Genomic DNA, 17,921 nt, shown 5'->3' on the forward strand with positions numbered 1-17,921 from the left:
CACAAGGTCAGCCATTAATACTTAACCCATGTCACAGGGTAGGTGCATGGATTCCATGAATTAATGTACACAGATTGCTGACAACTGTCCTATCACTTAGCAAGTACTCATGAAATGTTTTCAACTATTTTCAGTTAATATGATTATTTCTCTTCCCTGTTCACAAGTTTCATGGCTTCCAAATGCCCTACAGATAAGTCATGAATCCTGTAATTCTTTACAGAAAGCTCTCTACAAGTTGATTTTATTCTGTTTTCCGAACTCTTTCTTCCAAGCAAGCTTACTCTGCTCCATCTGAATCTCTCTCTAATTTCCTTGAAAACTACTTCTTTTCTTCTGCTCCTGCTGCTTCTGCATCCTCTTGCATGCCCAATCTGGTTATTTGTCCCTATAAACACATCCTGTCTTTACTACTACCCTGTATTCCCTCTTTAAAGGAGTAAGATTGACCCACCTCTATACTCTTAAAGAAGTTTTCAGGATTCACTTGATAGAAATTCTTTGAATTGCCTGATTTTCTTCCTGAGAAATGTATAAGTTTAAGTTCCTTGAGGGCCTCCTTGTGCTCAGATATACAAAGCTGTGAATCTACAAAACCACTGATACATGACTGTACCAGCTTACATGTTGACATACCTGCATAGCATTGCTTGTGACTACAACCTAAAATACTCCAAGCCCCTCACCCACCAAATTAGCAGTGTTGATCTCTATCCTGGGAGTCATTGCTTCTCCTCACAATCCAGCAACTAAGGAGTTAACACCTAGCTGACTAGCCTCCAAAGCTCAGCTCTGGCAGTTAGATCACTGCCCATTCTGACTGGTCATTGTCATGTCTGAGCAATTTGAACATCAGCCTAGAAAAAAAAATAATTCTTTTTTTGACGTTTATGTGTGTACCTTGATTAAAAGAGAATAAGGACAGGTGGGAAAGAGGCAAAGGGAAGAAAAAAATCCCAAGGTGCAGACATTGGAGAATGACAGTATTTTGGTAACAACCATGGTAGCAAGAAAATGACCAGCAAAACCTTCTGGAATAATTATGGCATCTCAGTGTGTTTAACTGTGCATTAGAAATTGCCTGCTGGTTTCAGAGGTGTGGCACTGTGCACACTAAAGGCAGGTTATGATTTTTAATTGCTTAGCATCGAGCACACCTGTGGCTCCATCTTGGCAGCGCTGGCCACCATTGCCACTGGAATCATCAGCTACTGAGCACTCCTTTTGTTTGTCCCTGTTCTGACCAATCAATACATCAGGCTTTCCTGAATTCTGCAGCAACAGGAGCTCTGCTTAAACCCAAAGCACGAATCTATCCCCCTGGGATTCTGCCACAGAGAAGACTGTTGGTGATTTTTTTTTTTTAAATGCTCATTAAAAACCATTCTGAAACCATTTTATTTCTTGGATGAAAATGGCATCACATTAGCCCTTCCAGACCTGTCCCTGAAATTTAGAAGAAAATTGTGCAGAAATACTGAGTTAATTTACTCAAGTAAGCACACACCTGCTTTTTGCATTACAGAATGGTTCTATTTTCATCCCAGCAGCTGTCCCTGGGTCTGAGTTACATAAATGAATAATGCATTTAATATGTTATTAAATGGGGCTGCTACCTCCGTAATAACAAGGCAACTTATGATTATGTTGGACCTGAGCTCTGGATATTACCGAGATGCATTTAGTTGGTAAAGCATTCTTCAATCTGCCAAGAAGAAAAGTGCTTTGTAATGGCAAGGGAGTCTTTGTACAATTACTGAAAAGGAAACATTCTGCAAATGTGCCTTTGATATTACCTACGGCTCATCAGTGGAAACTGCCTTATTACTCCAACACCCCCAGTTTCAGCCATTCTCTTCATTCCTATCTTGATATGACTCTGTCACCTCTTCCTTTTTACCCATACCTTCTTTGATTTTGCTTCTGTGCTGCCTGCAAGTTTTAAAAAAAGATGAAGGACATATTTTCTCCTTTGTGATACTGAACTTGGAAAGAAGCAATTTGAATGTCCATACTTCAGATTTTTCTATTTAGCCTTTTCTTTTTAACTTTGTGAATTTGGGGTGTTGGTGTCAGATGACATGTATTTATGACTATTCACTTATTCTTTATACATTAAGGTGACAGTATTGCCTATGCTCAGTAGATCTCAAAACTGTCTTTTATTTTTTAAAAACAACATTATTTTAATTCACAAACATTAACGTTATATTTATAGGGTACAATGTGATATTTTGATGTATGTAGACATTACAGAAATATTTAATCAAGGTCACTAACATATACATCCACTTATTTATTGTGGTAAGAACATTAAAAATATATCTTTTTGGAAAATTTTACATAGATACTATGTTGCTATTAACTGTGGTCCCCATACAGTGTGACAGATGACTAAAACTCATTCCTCCAATCTATCTACATTTTGTACGCTTCAATCAACATCTCCATCTTCACTATCATCTGCCCGCTGTGGTAAACACGCTTCTATTCTGGTTCTATGAGAGTAACTTCTTAAGATTCCACATGTAAGTGTTATCATGTGGTGTTTGTCTTCCTGTGCCTGGATTATTTCACTTGGCAGCATGTCTGCTAGTTCCACCCATGTTGTTGCACATGACAGAGTGTCATTCTGTTTAAAGACTTCACAGTATTCCACTGTAACATACACCGCATTTCCCTGATTCCTTAATCTATTAACAGACACCTAGTTGGCATCCATTTTGTGGCCATTGGAATAATGTTGCAATGAATATGAGAGTCCACTTATCCTCTTTGACATTCCATAGGTTGTAGCAATCTCACTTCTATCTACCTTGTGAGTCACTAGAGGCACTTTATAAATATATGATGCCTAGGCCATGCCCCTAGGAATTCTAATTTAATTGGGAACTCTGGATATCAGTTTGTTTTTATTTTCACTTTAAGTCCCCTGGTGACTCTAGCTCCCAGCCAGGATTAAATACCACTACCCTGGAGGTTAAAACTAGTGTTGTGTAACCAAATTGTCAATTGTTCTTCATTCTCTGTGGGATGCTCTTTCCTCCTGTTACACTTTGACTTACATGTTAAAAAATGAGCTTAGAAATCATGCTTTGCTTTGAAGTTGCTTCTTCCTTTTTTATTTTTTCCCACAGTAATTATATCATGTAATGACCAAGGTAAACTGGAATGCCAGGTCTTGCTGTACCCAAGTGGGTATTATTGCCACTGAGCCATGGTTTTCCATATTAGCACTCACAATGAAAAAAAAATAGTTTAATTTTGTGGATTGTACTATGTGCTTTGGTTTCAAGGGAAAACCCTGCTTTGTTCTAATGATACTGCACTTAATGAAGTAGGAAATGGAGCAAGCCTTAAAGACAGAGAAGGGGTTGGGTCTGGGGACAGTGTGTGGCTAAGATTTAAAATATTCCTAGACCCACTGCCCTTAACAATGCATGTAATGGGGAAACAGCAATATCTGTATGTTCACGTGTATAACTGAAAGAGTTAAATACCTATAGATCTCTGATATCAGCTGTACGGCTTAACTATGGAATAGAGGTAGGTTCTTCTACCCCTTCATTTAGAGAAACTGCCCCCCAGGAAAGCTGTGGGAGGATCCCAGTTCTCCTCATCTTCAGTGAACAGGGACTGTGCCAGACATCCAGACTGACAGGCCTTACTGATGGCAGGTTATACGTATCCATTGTGAATCTTTATCTGAAGTCACATGCAGCTCAAAGATGTCCATTTATTCTTTAATTAGAATCCAGGTGATAAGTTATGCTTAAGGATGATAACGTGCCCATAAATCAACAATCATCCTAAGCAGCAGCCATAACTTCAACATTCAGAAAAGAACAGAGCTCCTGGCTAAGCAGGTCTTCCAAGTTCTTCACCTTAAAATAATAGCTCTCTGGACTTTTCCTTTAAACCAAGCAGGCAGACCTAGGAGTTAGGGGGCTGGGATGAGACAGAAGACCAGGTGGATGGAATAAAGTTTCTCTGGATTAAGCAAGAAGAAAACACAAGTCATTTAATTTGAATAGTAAATGGAATATGATTTCATTTTGAACACAAGCTTGATAAAATGGGACATATGGCCACACTTGACTAAATGACTTCATATAAAGAATCATGAGAATGACTCATAGGATTCACAATCTGAGTCAATTCATTGTGAAACTAAATGATAGAACTGTGTTTCCTTTTCTTGAGCACCTGCAGTACAAGGAATCCTACTACCAATTCATTTCAGTTGATCGAGGAAATTTTAGAGTGTAAAGGCAGCTCAGAGATCACCCAATCCCCTTATGCACATCAGAAAAAGGAGACAATTTAGAGAGTTGCATAAGGTCACACATGATCAGCAGTCCAGGGCCTCTGGTCTGATTTGGTGTTCTCATGCCACTTTGCTAGAGAACCAAAGTGAGAAATATTGGCATCAGATCTGCTATTATTCTCCCTCCCCCAACCATTTTACAACCCAGATTGTCAGTCTGTGAACATCCCAGCCAGCTATTGGTCCACTCGTCAGCCTGCGAACATTCTCGGCAGTCATTGGTCCAGATTGCCAGCCTGCAAACATCCTAGCCAGTCATTGGTCCACTCATCAGCCTGTGAACATTCTCATCCATCATTGGCCTGTTATTAGCCTGTGAACTACTTAAGAATAGTCCCCCACCATTCTCTCTCTCTCCTCCTAGCTTTCATGCTCTCTCCTTCTGGCTTTCACTCTCTCTCTTGTGCGCACACGCTCTCTCTCTCTCTCTCTTTTCCTCTCTTTCCTCTCTGTCCCTGCAGGAAGACACTCTGCCTGTTTTCTTAATAAAATCTCTTGCATGAGTTTTTGCGTCTGAAGTGGTTTCTGGGTGCTTTCATTGGTGCCATGACTCAGTGACTCAGATGGGCTCTTCTACTGCCACTTAGGCGAGTGGAATCCCATCAGTTGCCCCAGACTCCCCTCCCCGACTCCAGACGCTGGTCTCACCTCCCATTCACCCAGACACTCTCCTCCACATCCACCACCAGCTTCAGATTGCTGAGTTTTCCTCTAGGTCAACTTAACCTGACCCCCAGCCTAGATGATCAATCCAAAATGGCCACATAATGGCACACAACTTTTGTGAGTGAGTGGGCAGATGGAAAGGGATTAAGGGAGACACTGCCTGTTTGCTTAATAAAATCTCTTGCGAGAGTTTTCGCATCTGAAGTGGTTTCTGGGTGCTTTCAAGAAACACTGACGCCAATGCTATTGATATGGGTAGAAACAGCCATAAGAGGAAGTGGGTCTCCATGACAGTAATATGCATCTTCTTCATTTCGCAGTCCCTATGACTTCCCATGAAAAGGTGGGAAACCTAGTCTAAGAAGCATACTCTGAGGATTCAACTTCATATTGACAAACAATTATTGTGCATCCTCATTGAGACTGCAGAGTTCTTGGCTAGAAAACAGCTACACAGGCCCCTGCAGCGATGAGTCTGTAAATAATGCAAGTGATTTCCTTTCTGTGGACTTTAAACACATGCACCACTTTTAGGGCCAATTATTCTCCTTGATGCACACTGACAAATTCCATTGAACAGAGATCAGACAGAACATCAAAATCCCCACAGGGCACCTGGAATAGAGTCACATGGGAAGAGATCACAGCTCATGATGTCCCTGAAAATAGAAAATCCAAGGGAACAGTACATTAGATAGGGGTTCAGTGTTTCTATGGCTGATGTAGAGAGGAATATGTTTATAAAAGCTTGTTTTAAAATATTCAAAATGTATGTTAATAGTATGGAAATTGTTATTTTTCATAGAATTTAAGTGTATAATTTTTTTTCTTCAACTCACTAAACATTTTATATAGCTAGAGAAATTAAACTATCTGTTTGAAATTGTGCTTCTTGAATAAATATCCCCATCGTATATTGATAAACTAACACTGAGAAATAGTAAGAGCTGTCTTTGAACATTCTTCCATGAGGAATTAATGGCTCCTATAAAGAAATTCCACAGGCAGAAATTTCTACACATACTTTTAAAAAATATATATCTAGAAATAACTGCAACTTAATAGCAAGAAGAAATCTGTCCCTTGAGAAGATTATCTTGTTTTCTTAGAGCAAACCAACCCAGTGCCACTTTATTTGATATTTACAGAATCTTTTACTACTGGCATGAAACAAGCAATGTCCTAGTTAATTTAGCAACTTAAATTTGCAGTATGTTTCTTGGTTCCAACAAACTATAAACAAAATTTCACCATATGTATGAATAACTGAGTCTATGCTTGTATATGTGTAAACTGAGATAATTATAGACACTGTTGGAGGAAAAAGGGGAAAGAATTTGGGGTTATTTCAGTATTAACATGAAACAATATGAAATTAATAGGGTTTTCATTTTGTTTGAGCAAAAGGAACTTGTTTAGCAGTCAGGTAAGTGAGTTTTCTGTTTCAAAATGGCATGGAGGCCACAGACATGTGTTTTGATGTACCATGGTTCTATCACTTTCTAATTATGTGACTTTAGGCCCCTATTGAGGTTCTTTTTGTTTTATAGACAGGAAAGCAGAGGCTTAGATGAAAAATGTCCCAAATATCAGTACTACAGTGACAACCAGGCATCAAATACATGTCTGGGTTGTAGATTCACAATAAAAGAAAGTTCTCCACCCCTCTTTTTTTCCTCTAGCAGAGAGAGACCCCTAGATGGTAACTACTGATGGTATTTGTAATTTGTAATAATCATGCGCTCAGCATTATGCTATATGATTTCTAGGTTGTATCACAATTATTCCCACCTTGAAGGCAAATATGAAAACTTTATAGATTAAGAAACCAAGGCTCAAAGAAAATAAGCCCCTCACTAAAGATAAGTCAATGGCAGCTTGGGATGGAAAACCCTTGATCATTTCATTTCAAAATATCTCTCTTTTACACCATACAAAATATCCTTAATTATATTTCACTTTCCATCCAAGTTGGAAAATTCCTTTGCTTTTCATCTGGATGTGAAATGGTTTGTGGAAGTTTTCAGGGACCAAAGGCAAACAGGCAGGGAGCTGACCGTGGAAAACACAGCAGGGCTTTGCAGATGCACTGCTCCAGGTGTAGACATTAGGAACCCTGGGACCAGTGGACCAAGGAGTCAGGATGAAGGCCTCCTGGAGGCACAGTCTGCCCTTTCTCACTTTGTATTTGAACCACCTTTTCTAAGTTTTAGCCAAGAACTGACACAGAAATTGTCCAAGCATTCACTTCTGGACAGTGACACCAATAAACATTTTGGCATCTCCTCAAAAACAACCTTTCTATTGGGCATAATAGTAACACATGCAGGAATTTTTCCATCTTGGGGAAGTGATGGACCTGAGAACAGTACTTTATACACACAGTAGTAAGCCGATTGTGAAATCGACCATATCCATTTATACATTGAGTCATTCAAAACTAAACAAAAAAACTATAGTAGGAAGGTCTTCCTGCCTGCTTCCAACTAAACTCTCAGAAAGGTGGTGCCGGGAGGTTTGCTCACTGCCCTGGACTAACAAGGAGGATCTCTGGTTTAGTAGACCCACCCAGTTCAGGCTCTGACTGCATTTCTGCGCCAGAAGTTATGCTGTGAGGGGCAGGACAAGGCAAGCAAGACAACTCAGGAGTAACCTGTAGGCACTCACACGAGCCCAAGTCACACTTGGGATTCTTCTGCACTTTATCCACTTTATTCTACACTGACTGAGTACAAGCTTCTCAGGGACAGGTTAAAACTGGCATTGGAGACACTCAGGGTGCACAGTGGCTCCTTACTGCTATAGCTTCCAGGCACTGGCGACACAGCCTGTCCTCCAAACGATGACCAGTGGGGCCCTGTCACCAGTCATCTCTTATTAAGCCAGAAATGACCTTGTTACCTGATTAATCTAGGAAAGATTTACTTGAGCTTCCCCTCATCTTACCCTTACTGAATCCACTGGCATTTCCATTTTAAAGAAGGTGGCAAATGGTATGCCTTTACTCCATGTACAAACAGAGAAACAACATGTATCCCATTTATTTACAATAAAAAAAAAAAGAAAAAAGAAAAAAAATTTAAAAATTGAAAAAAAAAAAGAAGGTGGCAATGAATTCCAACTCCTCCCTTGTGGGACTCACAGGCAACAGGTGGGCAGAAGGTTCCTGTTTTAAGCCTTGTGAGGGAACCATTTGGCAATGCCTGATACTCAGGTCTACTTGGCTGAGTGGAATTTGCTTTATAAGCTTGCAGGAACATCTTCATTGCCGAGATTGAATTAGCCTTGTGTGTTTTTAATAACCAGTAGTATGGTATGAGGATGTTAATTGTAGCCTCGTTTATGGTGGCAGAAAAAAGCAAATAACCCGAATGTTCATGAAAGGGGACAACTAAATAATTCTATAATACTTAATACCTTGGAATAAAAAGAAATTATATGGAAAGTAGCCCTTTATATTCTGATTTGGAAAGATGTTTAAGATATGTTTTTAAATTAAAAAGGCAAATAGAAGAACAAAATATCTAGTCGGAAATCACACAAAAACAGCCTTCCAAATTAATTTTATATACTTTCTCTTGGCACAGTTATTACCTGGAAAATGCTAAGAAAAGTGTTTGGAAGCATGACTACCAAATATATAGTGGGAAAAGGGCTAGGGTGGGGTAATGATCCAAGCAGACTTTCTAAACATATAAAACATATTCATATAATTCTTTTGTAATTAAATCTTTTAAATGAAAAGGTAGCAGCCTTGTAGGGACTACAACATTAAATGCTGAGCCTGTGCCTTTGAAATATTGCTGTGAACACACAGCCAAGGGACATCTGAGGTGATGTGTTGGAGTGACATTAAGAAAGAGAGTTGGTTTTCAATTTCACCCACATTTTACCTCTTGCCAACTCTAGAGCTGATCACAAACACTGCCCATGGGAATTCGATGTAATGAGGTCTTCTTAGAAGAGGATTCAGGTCCTTGTCCCAAATGAAGGTCTTCCAGTTCCTCTTGCAAAATGTGCAATTCACACAATATACTGATCCATGAAATTATGACTGACACTTGTCCCTTTGACTGTCACCTGTAGGACCCTAATCCAGTGGTTATTCCTCCACCTATAAATACCATTCTTAGAAGTGCCAGTCATACCTACTGATGTCTAGAACTTATCACATGTTCTTTTTCACATAAGTTCTTATGCTGATGCTGATGCTTTTGTGCAAAATGTTTGAAAGGCATATACAAAACCAGAGGATGGCAATCTAACAAAAATCATCTGGGATCAGAAGCTACCATTAACACTCACTGATATGAACACAACCCTGAGGGTACAGGTTCAGCCCTGGGAGGTAGTGTTCTGATTTTGACTATTGGACATAAAAAATTGCATTGACAAATATTTATGTACCTGGACACTTATCACCAAATAATTTTCAACTGAGATTGTAATTTTAATTTTAAGGCCATAGGAGATACATGCTTCTGAATAGGAAGCTCTACTTTAATCATTTGGTATTTCATTTTCTATAAGTCAGTATATTTAGGACTTATACAATCTCAATAAACTACAAAGTGAGGGGTCATTCAATCTTATTCTTGTGATTGCATTGCATCTGGAACAATTGTGACCTATTGTGCTTCAGTCTCCTCTCATCAATACCAGAGTGAGAATAATACAAAGTCTCGGACTGATTGATTTGGTGGTTAAAAAAAAAAAAAATAGCAATTCTTAAATTACCTTTAGGACTGATTGAGATGGTGGTGGGAAAAAAAAAAAAAAGCAAATCTTAAATTACCTTTAGGGCTTTCCAGTGCCCTTTACCATGTTCAAACGTGCTGGTACCTACAAATAATAAAACCTTTGTCTTTGGCCTTCCTTCTCCAATAAGTTAATTTATCAACCCTTTATATTTTGTTCTCCAAGATCCTAGATGCTAGAGACCTCCCTGACCCATTGCATTTTTCTCATGTTTTGTGCTCTTCTTTAAATGCATCATAGTTTATTCCTTCATCCAAAGGAATTCCTAACATCAGACATAGAAATAATTGAAGTCCATTTCTGCATCTTTTATTTCCTTTAAAATATTGGATTCTAAAATTAGTTTATATTATTTAAAATAATTAATATTTTTTAAATTAAAAAATATTTTTAAATTTTTAATAAAGAAGTACATAAATGAAAAGTACACTTCCTGCAGTGGATTCTGTGTCCTGCAACTGGCATGAGAAATGAGAAGAAACTTTGTCAAATAGACCTGGAATACCGTTAAGATCTTAACTCCCATTTTTTCCCTTTTCTTTCTGTTCCCTTCCATTCCCTTCCCTTCCCTTTTCTTCCTATCATTTTAACCTTTTTAATATGAGAATTTGGAAATATGCACAAATGAGAGAAAACAGTACAATAATCCATACTCATTAAATCATCTTTTAAAATTATGAAAATCTTTATTTCTTTAACATCTAAGAACAAAACTCAGACATTAGGCATCTTTAAAAGTAAAGACTTATTTTCCTTATCCTAACCAAAATGCCTTTAACACAGCTAAATATATAATTTCTTAAAATCAGTTGTGATAGTTAATTTTATGTGTCAATTTGACTGCTCTACAGGTGCCCAGATATTTAATTAGACATTATTTTGGGTGTTTCTGTAAGGATGTCTTAAATGAGATTAATATTTATACAGGGAGACAAGCAGACTGCTCTCCCTGATGTGAATAGCTAGACCTAAACCAATCATCTGAAGGCCTGACTAGAAAGTCTAACAGCCCCCCAGGTAAGAAAGAATTCCTATGACTAATGACATTCAATGTGGGACACTTCCTGGTCTATGGACTCCAACCTAAACATTGCTTTTTTTCTGGGACTCAAGCTTCTCCATCTTTGGATAGGAACTATACCACTAGCTAAGCATCTATTTGGCCTTCCTCATGTAGATGCAGTGAGGGTAAAAGGTAACCTCACATGATTAAAGAGCTGATAAAGTATCAAAGAGTGAAGAAATTTCTGCTAATATCATCATCTTCTTCTTCATCCAAGGAAACTTTTTTCATTTGTTTATTTGCAACTGGAGTCTTAGTCCCAGAAACAATGTACACTATCAATGATGAGATGTGTTGCCTTATTAAAATGAATAAATGCACATGCATTACACAGTCTTGGATCAGAAGTAATTCTGTCAGTTTAACACGTGCTCAATAGCTGCAAAAGCTGACCCCCCTCAGATACTCACCCAGTACTATTGAGGTAACTCTGCCCCACACTGCAGTCCTTTGACAGAGAAGATGGATTGAACCAAAAAGCTGGCAGGCACTGCCCATTGCTGTGTCGCTCATAGCCATAGTCACTGTTGGGGGAGAAGCCAAAACAAACCTTTCAGTAGGTAGCAAATTACTCGGAACAATTCCATGTTAGTCCACAGCCAACTTCTACTCCAATCAGTCAAAGGTATGTATTCCCTGAATCAATGACTTAAAAATGGAGCCTGCCTTTCATAGACTATCAATTATCCATGGAAACATCCGGCAGAATCAATAATTCCATTTAAACAGCTTTAAGCTAAAACACTGGATTGTGTTTTCTTTTGAAGGATATAGGATATGGACTGTAAAGAGGCAGTGGTGGAAGCTAGAGCCATAGAGACAACTCCTCCATAGAGTTTAACACAGCCACATGTGGCACAGGCCTCCTTACTGGTGGTGTCTTTGGGATGCTCTTCCAAGACAGCTGGATCCACCAACTAGAGCTGAGCCAGGTTTCCCCGTGCACAAACCATATGTTTGAAAGTCACAGCCAAAAAAAAAAAAAAAAAAAAAAATGTCCTTCAGGAGTGTCTAGAGCATCCCCTAAGGAAGAGTTTCGTCCTAGGAGTGAGTTAGCACTGATGGTTGAGACTAATAGCTCTACATCTCTCTGGTTTGAAAACTGTCTTTTCTCTCAACCCTCTTTCATTTTTGCTTTCAGGAGCCTCTGAGTTGCCTTGTATTCTTGGCTTCTGGGAGATGAAACCCAGCACAGAGGATGACAACAAATTGTACCCCTACATGCACAGACAAATTGCAGGCAGCAATCAGCAAGCATTAGTAGGAATTGGCCCATCTGTGTAATGGAGGTGAGATACTGGCACACCAGGGGTGGGAAGGAAGACATAGCTCAGCTCAGGGGCCTGTCTCCAGGCAGCTGGTACTTAGAATTCTGCACATACCAGCTAGATTTGGTGCTGGTTCAACACAGCGTGGGTAGGAAGACTTCAGAATCCCTGCCTCCAGGACACTCAGTGCACACTTCAGGGAATCACGTTACAAATGCTGGAGCATGCCTGGCAAGGTCACCTGGGGGAATGTCCAGGGAGCCAAGCTAAAAGGGAACATCCAGTGACAGCACTTCTCATTACACTGCAGTCAGGTGGAATCACTGAAACCCTGGTCACTGGTAAAAGCCCAACAAGGTCATGGTAAGCCTTCCAAAATATTTTCAGAAATCAGACAGACCCCAAATCCCATCTGACCAGAAAAACCTTACAATGGCCTTGTTTATGATTCGTTTTCCACTTGTCTGAATGCAATTCAGCTGGTGCGATGAGAGACAGATCCCCATCACAAATGAATGCAAGGATCGGGCCAAGAGTCCTCAGGGACAGGGAAGGAGAGAAGCCTGATTGCTTTCCTTATCCTGGGTTCCCTCCACTCCGGAGTAGCTTCCAATGGAAAATGAAGAACGGGAACAACATGCTGGTTTATTTTGGAACCTTGCAGAAAATAACCCTAAAGAAGTGTTTCCAAAAGAAACCAGGGAATTGAGGCATCTCTTCTCACTTATTCTCCTAAATTTTCTAACAGAGAATAAGTTTGCTGTCTGTAAACAAATGACTGTTTCATAAGGCCAAAGCTAAACTGGTAGTGTAACAGACTAACTTCCTCTGCAAACTCTCCTTGAGTAAAGTGCACGATGGAGAAAGAGGACTGTGAGGAGTGACTTAGAACCTCATGGTAAGCTTTCCTATGAGTGTATTTCAGGGTGTCGGTGCCAACAGGCAAGACAGGGATAAAATATTTTTGTCACTGTATTAGAGTAATGTTGCACTGACTCCAACAGAAGTCCTCGCTGGGGAGGCCCCTGCAGAGCTCCTTGTGAGCTCATGTAACTGCAGCTCTTTTGCCCTTGGCTGAGTCCAACAAGGTACAGCACTGGTTCTTGAGTTGCCTTATCCACCAATAGGTGGGGGACAGCTCTGGGTTGTTGGTCAGACCACTGGAGCCCAGTTTTGCCAGACTTTCTCAGTACTACTCATTCAGAAAACATCTCCACTGGCCTACTGTAAGAGAAGGCAAAATTCTTCTAAAATATGAGGTGTGCATATACACAATCTCTCAGCTCAATTACTGATATTTTGATGATCAGGTGTTTGACCTGTGATGGTTATGTGGCTAAAAATAAATAGTTAAAAAATGACTAGCTCTTATCCAGGCCACAATTCGGTTATTCCACATCTATGTACCTATTTAGTGATTATTTTCTCTAAACTAAAAAGTACACACACACACACACACACACACAAATATAAAAGAAGAAAATATAAAATTATATAAAATATAATTTATAAAATATTATATAAAATATAAAAGAAGTAAATAGCAAAAATGTGATAGAAATGATTATTAATGGAGTAATTATTTATCATTAATAATTTGTCAACCTTACCTGATTGCTAAACACTGACTAAAAATAAGGTGAGGACATTTTTGGCCCCAAAAGCTAGGTTTCTGCTTAGCAAATGTACCAGCAAGAATTCTATAGCACTCTGAGTTTACTTTAAACCTCTCAAAGTTTCAGTACTTCTCCAATTTAACAAGCTCCTTTACCACTAGGTTCAGAATCAAAGATACATAATGCCATTGAATCCATCCTTACTTTGAGTTCACAAATGTCTTCCAGATCTGTAGCAGCTGTGCTTGGCAGATCATTGATTGACAATTTTCAGGGACAGAGAATTAACTGCCTTATAAGGTCATCATTTCCTACTGAGAACCTGGATTTCAGAAAGGTCTTATCTGGTGTGCAAATGTGTTTGTGCCCTGCAAAGTCCACTTATTGTTTTCAGCATTCCTGTCTGAAGTAACACAGGATAGACCTGGCTTTTTTTTTTTTTTTTTTTTTTTTTTTTTTTTTTTTTTTGACCAATGTATCTATCAGCTTTATGAAGGTAATTACCAACCATCTTCTCAATCCTCTTTAACTCTAAATAAATGTCTGGTTTTGTCATGACATAGGCATATAGCTAGTAAACCATGATGTCCCCAAGAGATAATCTTGTAAGAATCTAGGCTTCCAATTAGCCCTATGCATGTCACTACTGTTTCCAATCTAAACTTTCTTCAAGGGCCATATGGATTTGATACAATGAATGACTCCATGGAATAAGGATGCCGGCTCACCAGTCAAAATCAGCCTCTGTGCAAACGCAGGGTTCAGATTCCATAGCTCCTGCGTATTTTCCTTGCATACACTTCCGCTCTGATTTTCGCTTCTTGTATATCCTCTTGGCTCCCATGATACATGCTTCCCCCTGTGAGCAGACAAGCATCACACACAGTTGGGCATGTAGCTTGGATGTCCCCTGCTCCGCCTTAGGGCAGGATAGGGAGGTATTCACAAACCTTAGTGTAATATGGATTCTGGTCTTGTACTTTTTGCTATCATAATATGTGACCATAAAGGTAATCCTAAGAAATACTGAGAATTTGTCTAATAAATCCTTAACTCTTGATGTATTTAACAAACTGGTACAGGGTAGGGTTAAGTGTTAGTGCTAAGAAGAACACAAAAGTAATATAGACTATAACTAGTTGGCAAACCTGTAGTAATTAAGTTCAATTCTCCTCTAACAAAAGATTTATACAGTTGGTCATTTATAAGCAAATGAAATAAGAGTGTAGCTAAGAAGTGTAAAGAACCATTTTGTCCCTATTTATTATGCTTCTGCCCACACATCTTTATAGCACTGATTTTTTATGTTCATCTACCAGACAAACAAGAGAGCTAAATTCAGTGTTTTCCATGAAATAAATAAAAGCTTTGAATATCACAATGCTTATGCATCCCAAAGGGGAAAATAGCAGCAATGTAAGCGAGCGATAATTTTACTGTTGAGCCTCTGAATAGGGTGGGTGTTTCTAGCTAATGCAGCGCCTACTGTCAAACATAGCTCCTTTTGTGTTTCTGAAAGACAAGAACAGAAGTGTGTTTAATCTGTTCTAGGCTGTCTTTCCTGAGGAAACTCAGTTTAACTGGCTTCATTACACATCATCATGCAAATATATTACTTAGTCCAGATTTGGAGTCTACCATGTTTCCCTACCTGAATGAGGTGATGGCTTTGCAGCAAGAGCTTCCACCAAATCCTCTGAGAGGCCAGCAGAATGGCCTCTGCCTTAGGAAATTAATGGGACATTTTCACCCAAGCCTTTTGATGTGAGCTGAATAACTGAGGGGCCAGGATGTAGGAAAGTTTCCTATTCATAATTCTGTGTACTTGTACTTTGAGTACCTTAGAAAGAGGCAAGCAGCACTATATATTCCTAGGGAATTGAGGCAATGGGCAGGAAGGATTTTTCTAGAACCACTTGGGGAGCATTACTTTGTTATTTTATGCTTTGCCTCTGTCTGAATTGGTAGATAAAATGGAAGATCTTTTACTCACCCTGCCCTCACCATGCCAGAGTATGACATGCTCAGATAAATTATGTTTAGATCTCAGTGCTGAGTTGGTATTTCATTTTGAGTTGTAAGTCTAAGCCAAGCACATTTGAATTTTATCTCATTATATTCTAGCATAATAAAACAGAAATAACTTCACCACAAGATATAAATGTTGAGCTTGTTCAATGCTGTGTAATGCAAAATATGTAAGGAAGAACGAAAGGAAAAAGTGTCATTTTGGTCTAGAGAGCTCCAGTTTCTAAGCCTGAAGGATTAGCTTTCCTTCAGCACTTCCCACACCCCTGCCCAGGGCTCAGTCTCAGCTCTCTTCCCCTTACCTGGCTGTGTAGCTGCCAGGGCCTGTAGTCCTCCTCAGCACACCGTCTGTCAAAAATGGACTTGTAGTCTACTTTAACCAGCTGCCATTCAGAGCGGTGGCTGAAGTGTCCAAACACTCTACAGGTTCATGATGATAAAAATAACAATCATGACAGTATTCCCAACAGCTTGCATATGTTAACTCTGAACATGGTGCTCACAGGAATGACATGTTATGCTGAGCACATCAAATGGATCAAAACTTTTAATCCTCCAAATACGTTTATGAAGAGGATACTATGATGGACTCTGCATTGCAAGATGGATGACTTGAAGCTCAAAGAGGTTTGTCAACACCAAAGTCAAGCCACTAGTAACTGGTACAGCTGGATCCCAGAGTATCTGACTTAAAGGCCCACTTGTATATGTTGTACCACAACAATAATTGACAAAAATGACTGAGAAAAAAATTACAAGTGGTGCATTATAGGTGGCCTGAGATTATACTTGTAGATTCTAGAGTTAACATGCTTGTTTCTTACGGTTTCCATGCTATTTGGTGTTCCCACCAGCCCCTAGGGAAGTAGGCAGCAGAGCCAAATGGTAATGATTTGCTCCTACGTTGAACATTCTCCTCTCCCTACCCAGAAACCTAGGTATTTAATGCAGTGTTTGAATAAATAATCATAGGTGTAGATAAAAGCCACAAAGTGGATTTTTAGATCAGCTTTTTAAAACTTATGTTTTGTAAATATAAAAATTAAGTAAAGTTAAATTAGGGAATAAATTACTAATCTAGCTATGTTTCTAGGCATATTAAATTTTTCTTGATGTTTTCTATCATTGAAAAAAGTGCAATATGGGGTTAGAAAATATACCAATTATTGACTTCAATTTAAAAATTTTCAATGATGACAGGATCAACTAGTTTGAAACCTTTCTTTCCTGTTTTTCCATGGCCAATTTTAAAGGGGAAGCAAATAGCTCAGTTTCATATTTCAAATTCAAAGCTCATATTTTGAAACTCATAGGCAGCCGAGTCATTAATCAAGTCCTTCACAAATTAATGATCATCACTTTTCAGACAAGAATGAGTGTAAATGCAATTTCACAAGAACAGATTGTTCTCATGGTTTTCCTAATATGCCTTACAATTGGGTTAGGTAAAGAGCCAGGGAAAAATAAAATCCCTTGTGGGGTTTTGATCAAATGCTGTGTTCTGACTGAAAGAGAAATTATTCTTATACGCCTGAGATTTTCTGCATATACACTCTGCTTATATTAAAACTTTTAAGCTCATAGCTTTATTTGCTCTTGAAATAATTGCTTCTAATTTCCCTAAACTCATTGAGTACAGAAAGAAGAGAGCTTTGCCCTTCTGCTATCACCCCCCAGTCTGAGTTTCCTCAAACTTATCAGAGCCAAAAAATGGCTGCCCACATTTTTTTTTCCGTTTAGCTAGGTACTCCTATAGTAGCATGGACTGACTGTGCTAACAACTTCAAGCCTAACAGCCTCAAATCAAAGGGGGCTCGGCTATAAAACATCTTTCTGTTTACTCTCTTAAATTAAGGCTAAACCACACCATAGCTTTCCACTTACGTCATGATTAGAGTTTCTTCTCCAGGTTCACCCAGAACCCCGTCCACAAAAAGTGGAATAGATGTGAAACTGTATTTGCTCCAAGATCTCCCTTCATCGAAACTCAACCTAGCGACAGAACAAAACAACAGTCAAGATCTCAGGAGAAAATATGAAAAGTCCTTTCTAAGAAAATATACTCTCCACCAGTAGAGGATGCATTTTAAAGGCGGCTGGGATATTGTCAAAATGAGTCCTCCTTCCATCTGATTAGATATTTTTCATTCTACCAATGGGTAGAAATACAGGTAGCCAGTCCAGTGGGACCCAGT

General features: G+C 39.0%; 1 protein-coding gene across 6 annotated transcripts in view; it reads right to left on the reverse strand.

Annotated features, from left to right (window-relative positions):
* Positions 1-17,921, reverse strand: part of Sorcs1 (sortilin related VPS10 domain containing receptor 1) — a 470,846-nt gene that overhangs the window by 66,616 nt on the left and 386,309 nt on the right. For all 6 annotated transcript variants that reach the window (XM_047552963.1, XM_047552962.1, XM_047552961.1 and 3 more), the window contains exons 14-17: positions 17,611-17,718; positions 16,029-16,146; positions 14,427-14,557; positions 11,225-11,338 (exon numbers count right to left, since the gene is read on the reverse strand). In XM_047552963.1, the coding sequence (XP_047408919.1) occupies positions 11,225-11,338; positions 14,427-14,557; positions 16,029-16,146; positions 17,611-17,718 (471 nt within the window). The remainder of the gene's footprint in view (positions 1-11,224; positions 11,339-14,426; positions 14,558-16,028; positions 16,147-17,610; positions 17,719-17,921) is intronic.

The sequence above is a fragment of the Sciurus carolinensis genome, chromosome 5 (genome assembly GCF_902686445.1).
Source record: "Sciurus carolinensis chromosome 5, mSciCar1.2, whole genome shotgun sequence".
NCBI lineage: Eukaryota > Metazoa > Chordata > Mammalia > Rodentia > Sciuridae > Sciurus > Sciurus carolinensis.